Raw genomic sequence first — 7,606 nt, 5'->3', positions numbered from 1 at the left:
TAGAAAATGGATGAGTCCTTTTTGAGTCCGATGACTCATTGTAGCCATTATGTAAGGTTAACTCTCTCTCTCTCTCCCGCTCTCTCTCTCTCTCTCTCTCTCCTTATGGATGCTTTCGCTTTGCTGTTAATTTCAAAGGTTAAGGTTGCTGTTAATTACAAAAGGTAAGGTTGCTAATTTTAATTTAAGCTTTGAGCTTTCAATTAAGGGTAAGGCTACTGTTAGTTACAAAGGTTAAGGTTGCTTTTAATTTACTAAAGTTAGTGCTTTTCTTGCTTTTGGGCATTGCTTTCTTGAGAGTGGGAGGAACGTGGATGAGGACGCGTCTGGTATATATGGAGTTGTCTTGTGTGAAAACGTTGTTTGGTCTTGTGTGTGACAGAGACAGAGAGAGTGAGATATCGAGAGAGTAGTGTTAGTCTCAGATCGCGTGTTGTTTGGTCTTGTGTGTGTGTGTGACAGAAACAGAGAGAGTGAGAGATCGAGAGAGTAGTGTTATTCTGAGATCGCGTGTGTGTTTTGAGATAGCGCCTCTGTTGCCACACCTTCTCTTCTGGTCATGACTGATACCGATCGCTTCCACCCTTCAGATGCACAGTTTAAGGGATCCGATTACCGTTTCCCCCGCAACAATATTGTTCCGCAGAACCCCCCCTTGCCGCCTCCCGCAACCTACACTGGCCGCCGACGTCCGCGGCGTCCGTTGTGCCTCGCCTGCAGCCTGCTGTTTCTGATCCTCGTTGCTGCGGCTGTGGTAATATATTTCGTTCTGCAACCCAGAGCTCCAAAGTATACGATTCAAGACGTGAATATTTCCCGGTTCACTTTGACGACCAACAACAATGGGGTGTATCTGACCTCTGATATGGCCATCACCATCAAAGCTCGGAACCCAAACAAGAAGATCGGCATCTACTACGACGGAGTGGAGGTGGACGTGTTCTACGACGGAGTGCAAATCGGGCAAGGGTCAGTAGCGCCGTTTTATCAGGGTCACAAGAACACGACAGTGATGGTGTTAAACGTGAGAGGGGGAGGTGTGGCTCTGGGAAGGGGGGTAGGCACGACACTGGGGCAAGCAATAGGCAACAACAAGAGTATTTGGCTTGAGGTGAAGACAAGGGCGAGAGTCAGGATCAAGCTTGGAAGGTGGAATTCTTCGGACAAAATGATGAAGGTGAATTGCAAGCTGTTAGTGAGTTCCCCAGGTTCAGGAAAGACCCAAATCCAGAGCCAACTCTGCAAGTTAAAGAGGCTTATATAACGTTGCATGTTATCGAATTCTCAATTATACATCATGTGGAAGCTTATTGAGCTTGGAGCTTATCAAATTCTCAATAATAATCCTAATGTATCATCCAGCTTTTTGGTATTTTTTGCTCAACAATAATCCCTCTCTTTGATCCTCCCTTAAGGCCTTCTTCCTTTGTATTGGTTGTCTCTCCAATTCTCGGCAATGTTGTAATTAGTTTAAATAATATGAGATTCTATTCAAATACTTTTGTCCTTCTTTAATAAAACGAGAGAGAGAGAGAGAGAGAGAGAGAGAGAGAGAGAGAGACTCAAATGGTGGTTCATGATTTGAGTGGCAAAGAATCCAAAAATATATTAATTAATGGAAAAGGGAGAAGGGAAGGGTGATAAAGGCAAAAAGGGGTTTGTAGAAAGGAGGCTTAATAATGAGGATGTCCTTCTATATATGAGGGTCGAAGGCCCTCCTCCCATCTTGTGTGTGTCATCCCAATGAAAATACATTGGATTTTTTTTGCTGCATGCGGAATATTCCCAACAAATACATGAATAAGGAATTGCTCTCTCTTCAATAGCATGGGAGTAATCATCACTTTGACGTTTGAGATATTATGAGGTGTGTCGCTACTGCACAATATGACCGACTTACGAGTTGGTTTATACTTTTTGAACCTTGAGCTTTTCTCCTCAAGATATCAAAGAATGTTGTTCCAAACCCAATCTTCTAAATCTTTTTTCTAATATGCAACATGCAATCAAAAACTCATATGGTTGCATTACGTGATAGTTCTTGCATCTTGTTGCCATCATTATTAATTGAGTCACATGTCCTATATTTTTATTTTACTATGCCAAGTTGGAATATAATCTCAATTTTATAAATAATATGTTGTGGAACGAGCCTTTTCCCTCATTCATAACTGAAATCATTCAATGTCTTTTTGTTGCTCTACAAGTATTCATTCAAACACAACCGCTATCAACAAAAGGAGTGCATACGAGTAAAGCAGTATAGGTAAACTTTCAAAAGTAAAGTAGAATGGAAAACTAAGGAAAGAAAGTAGAACTGAAACAATCTGACAAGAGAGGAGCATGCTCTCTGATATTATAAATAATCAAAGAAAAAGTGTGCCACCTCTCCCCATAAGTCACATATGTTTCTTTCTTTTTTTTACAACTTTCATAAAATTTTTAATCTTTCTCACTGTCTTAAGTTTTATTATTCTGGGACTTTCAGAACTGGGAAGAGTTTCCTATTCATCAATTGAATATGTAGAGTTTCAATTTTACAATGCATTGGGATGGTTAAGTACAATCATAAGTTTATTTCTATCTCTTTTTTAATGGATCTTCTTGACGATGGGCAAGAGCTAGTGAAGCTGATGATATCTCAAAGGACTAAGTGACGATTATGCTAGTGCAGGAAGTCTCTTATTCATGTATTTGTTGGGCTTTAGTTTCATAAAAGCGTTAATCTTTTTCAATCAAGAATAATAAAAGCACTATCCCTAACATTTTTACAAGGAGGTTCAAGTATGATGGACCTTGTGTTGTGTCACATCTCTAAAATGTCTTCTTTTTCTACCTCCTTTTGAATGCCAAAATTATAAAAAATATATAATTGTTCTTTGTGATTTTTATTTGTTTATTGAATCTGAAAGAGAAAGGCTGATCACTAGTATATATAGCCCACCACAAAGGTATAAATTTCTCCACATAGCTAAGAAATGGCATGATTTTTCACATAGCTAAGAAGATGGAAAATCGAACATCTTCTAGACACTACCCAAAAGCTCTACTACTAAAAACAAAAATCAAATTATTATCTATAAGCTGAAACAAAGGAGGCCATACTTTTGAGATTTTCTAATAGCTATTAGAATCATGACACGTGGCTAATTCTCAACTCGAGATGCATGAACTTGGTGTAGGCTATTCATGTAATGGCTTTCTCACCATATCTCATATATCCTAGTGGAAAGACTTTATGAGTGGATAAAGGATGCCTTGAATTCAAATTCCCAGTTTGCATGAAATTTGAAACTATGCCGTTGAACTTAGCTTCATTGGGCTAATCCACATTTTGAACAAAGAAATCAATTGAATTTCTCCCCCAGGGGGGGGGAAGGGGGGGGGGTCACTCTTCATAAACACCATATAGCATGTGTGAGTAAATATGTATTAAAAATATCCCTAGAGTCTTTCATTTTTGCATTTTCTCCTCTAGTTCATTAACCCCGTCTTACATGCTTAAAATTTAGACACCCCTTGTTAAACTTGCACACACAAATTACCTTAAGTTGCTATTTAATAAATCCCCTCATGCATGTACATGACATGTAAGTATCCCTATTAAAAAAATACCCCTCGGTGCACTACATGCTATGTTACATGTTTATGAGTGAGCCCCTCAGGATTGTCCTGTAACATAGTGGAAATCCTCTATGTTGACCACTGTAGTTAATCGTTCATGCAAGTGCCAAATGTTTTGCATGATGAAGAGGAGAAAGATGAGAGTATGAGAAGTAGACAATTTGAGATCCGCCTTTTGGGCCCAATCGTTTGTGAAAAGAGAGAGAGAGAGGGGAGAAAGAAAGAACAGGGTTGGCCATGCCTTCAAAAGGTGGAATGTATAAAAGGCCAAATGTTTGACTTTGGTCTTCATTGTGTATTTGCAATTTTTGGGAATACAAAATCTCTCATTCTCTCCATCTTCTTGTTAAGTTGAGAATTCTTACTTTTCCATTGTGTGTTGCCTTTGTGATTGCCACTTCCCCCCTCTCTTCCATACCCCATCCCCTCCCTTGTCTTCCCTTCCTCATTCCCTCCTCCATCTTCACTCTTGTGGGTCATTTTTTGCTTGGGTGTAGCCATTTTTGGCGTGGTTCAGGGAATTTTTTGTATATAGGTATCTTGCATGACCCCTAACTTATGGATTGCTCAACGGAATTTGACAAACTTTGTCTTCAAGTTGTAGTACATATTCCAAGCTTGAACATGAAACCAAAAAAATAACAATTTGGAATGATACCATTAAAGAATTACCATTTCTCTATTGCATGTAGACTAGAGGATATAGCAATTTATTCAAAAACATCAAAATTTTGTTATGTATATACATGCAACCAAGTAATCATTCAAAAGTACACTACATGAGATTCTCCTCAACCCAAGGACACACCTAAATGAGGTTAGATGAGTTTGGTTTGAGACCCACGTATAGGGTTCACCTATTCCTTTTGTACTTAGAGAGAGTTCTTTTGGCTTTCACAACAACTAAGAAGAGGAAAACTGTTTTCAGCCTCAACCTTTGTGTGTATTCCCCCACTGTGTATGTGAGAAAGCTACAAGTGAGACTCCTTACTTCTCTCCCACTCTCTTCACATGGTATCAAAGCTTAGTTCATGGTAGGGAGCTCAAGAAAGCAAACCAAGTTCGCGGTGTCTTGGTAAGAGGATCAGTGTTGCTTTCCTTTTTCGAGTTTGGTAGCAAATCTCTGTGGGTAGCACAACTGAAAAGTGCAAGAGTGCACTGTCTCAGATTGGGACGCCCTTCGCAGTGTGGCGAGAGGGCAGTATATGCTGCGGGACAAGGCAAAGCCCTTGGTGACATTATTTTTTTGATTCGAGACCATTTCGGGGTGCGTTTTAGTGATGGAAGTTCTCTGTAGGCACTCAAAAAAGTGCCCTATTTTTGCTGTGCGACCACTGTTCCCCAGGTCAGTGAAAATTTGCCGCAAAAATTGCATCGTATGCCTATGCGCAGAGATATTGGGAGTGATAGGAAGTGACTGTGTGGTCAAAAACCGCTTTCGTCAGTTTTGCAGATTTGCCCTTGTGAGGCAGAAGTTGTGTTTTTTGTAGTGACAAAATATTTTTGTAGTGTCTTGTAATGGCGTCTGATGCTCTTGCACAGATAGTCACTAAAAAGCTTGACAAGAAGAGCTTCCAAGCATGGACGTTTAGAATGACGAATTTCCTTAAGGGAAAAAGCTATTGGGAGTTCATTAATGGAGCTGAACAAGAACCAGTTATTCCTAATGTTCCCAATCAATAGGAGTTGCAGGCTTAAAGGCTGGCATGAGACAGCCAGAAAAGTTATGTACTAGTTGTCTATCAGTATTCCAGATTCTATGATTGTGCATATTCAAGATGCAAGCACGTCGAAGGAGGCATGGGATACTTTGACAAAAATGTATAGCACAAATACGCAAGCTAGGAAAATGCAGCTCAAGCAGGAGTTGCATAATGTGGAGAGAGAAAATATGAGCATCAATGACTACCATATGAAGGTGAAGAAGATTGTAGATACACTTGCTTCTATTGGGTCACCAGTGAAAGATGATGATTTAGTTTCTATGATCTTGAATGGTCTAGGAAAGGATTATGCACAATTCCATACATCCATTGCTGTCCGTGAGAATTTTCCTGATTTTGAGGAGTTGATTGCTCTTCTAATTTTTGAAGAGCAGAGAAATGGTGGTGCATCTTCTTCAGGAGGAACTTCAAAAGAAGCTGTCTTCTACTCAAATGCTGGAAGAGGTAGAGGTAGAGGTAGAGCCGTGACAGAAATTAGAATATGCAGCAAATTCAAGAAAACCAGTCCTATGGAGGAGGACATGGTAACTTTAGAGGCAGGGGAGCCAAAGAGGTCGTGGTGGATGGCAGAGAGGCCAAAATGCAAACAACAATGTTAAATGCTACTACTATGGTAAAATGGGTTAAAGACAACTATAAAAAGCAGAATGACATCATGACTGGAAAATTGTAGCAAGGCAATTATGCATCCTCTAGTAGACAGGGTGATGACAGAAATGAGAATTTGTTTATGGTACAGCACATGACCAATTCTGTGACACGTGTAGAAGAAAGCAATGATGTGTGGTATGTTGACTCCTCGGGGGGTCCACCTTACATAAGCCAGCTATACAACGTGCATTCGAAGGGTATTTAAAAAACCCCTCTGTAACCACATTTTATCTATTTATATACCCCTACTATGAATTTTTGGATCAATAATTATATCCCTTCAATAAATTCAAAATTTAAGAAGCCTATATTTTTTGCCCTCCTTTTGTACATTTCAGTGTAAGTTGAAACAAACGCTACTTCTGAGAAATTGTATTGTATAATTGAATAAAGCCATTTAAATTGTATGTCGCTGAGATGCATGCTTTACATCCATACTAGTACCTAATAGAACGTATTTTCAACTTTTGATCTTTTCAATTCTCAAATTCTCATGTATTTACTTGACCTTATCCAATTTTGTTTCCCTTGCATGCTCCCAAACTGTCACCACCTACTAGAGATTTGCATGAAGTAACTTGAATTAAACAATTAATAAAATGGCACAAACTTATAAGAAGATGGCTTAAACTTTAACCTTGTGTTAATCTATTGTATAATTGAATAAAACCATTTTAATTGTATGTCGCCTAGATGCATGCTTTACATCCATACTAGTACCTAATAGAACGTATTTTCAACTTTTGATCTTTTCAATTCTCAAATTCTCATGTATTTACTCCACCTTATCCAATTTTGTTTCTCTTGCATGCTCCGAAATTGTCACTACCTACTAGAGATTTGCATGAAGTTACTTGAATTGAACTATGAATAAAATGGCACAAACTTATAAGAAGATGGCTTAAACTTTAACCTTGTGTTAATCTAATGGGAGTTTTTATATTAAATATGATGCATGTAGTAGCATTATGTTGATGTAGTGCAAGCTATAGCCAAATTTCATCAAAAGTACCAAATGAAAAGGTAGAGTTGAATCCAAAGTACAAGCATATTGATATCTAAAAATAGATACAAGTTACAACCAAGACTTGTCATCAAGAGTTTAATCAAAACCTTAGACTTAGACGTGGTAAAAAATCAGCTAGAGATAGCTAGACTAAAGGTTGTTACACAAACTTCTCCTCCTCATCGATGGATCCTTGAATGACCTCAGCTGGATAACACGGAGGATGTGGAATTGTCTTGTTTATAGTGTAAAGATTATAGCCAAGGGAGGGCCCTAAAACAGGCCACTTGGCTTCCAAATTCGACCCTCCATCCAGTATTGCCCTGTTTATTCACCAATAAGAATCAAGAATTTTGCATGATTAATGTTAGATATAGCTAGAAAACGTTTGCACTCAAGTTTATCTAAATTACTTGACTTACAAAAAATATAGAATTATATCTGAAGAAAAGTTTGTATTCAAGTTTATCTTAAGGTATTTGACTTACAAAAAAATGTAGAATTTTGCCTCAAGAACTAGCCAACTCCTTATGCGATACATGTGACATATCATTATCTGAAACCAAAATTAGCCAAGGATGATCCTTAGATGATGTAGCTC

At 38.5% G+C, this 7,606-nt stretch overlaps 1 protein-coding gene across 1 annotated transcript; it reads left to right on the top strand.

Moving 5' to 3' along the window:
• Nucleotides 1–385: 385 nt before the first annotated feature.
• Nucleotides 386–1,264, top strand: LOC147890457 (NDR1/HIN1-like protein 10). The gene has a single exon (XM_087390294.1). It carries the CDS (start codon nt 560–562, stop codon nt 1,262–1,264), a length of 705 nt encoding a protein of 234 aa, XP_087246420.1. The 5' UTR covers nt 386–559.
• The last annotated feature ends 6,342 nt before the right edge of the window (nt 1,265–7,606 follow it).

This window comes from Dipteris shenzhenensis, chromosome 19, assembly GCF_047967505.1.
Source record: "Dipteris shenzhenensis isolate YYH24624 ecotype China chromosome 19, Dip_SZ_1.0, whole genome shotgun sequence".
NCBI classification, from domain to species: Eukaryota; Viridiplantae; Streptophyta; class Polypodiopsida; order Gleicheniales; family Dipteridaceae; genus Dipteris; species Dipteris shenzhenensis.
Note: the sequence above shows the minus strand (reverse complement) of the source record. Positions and strands in the feature narration are given on the sequence as shown.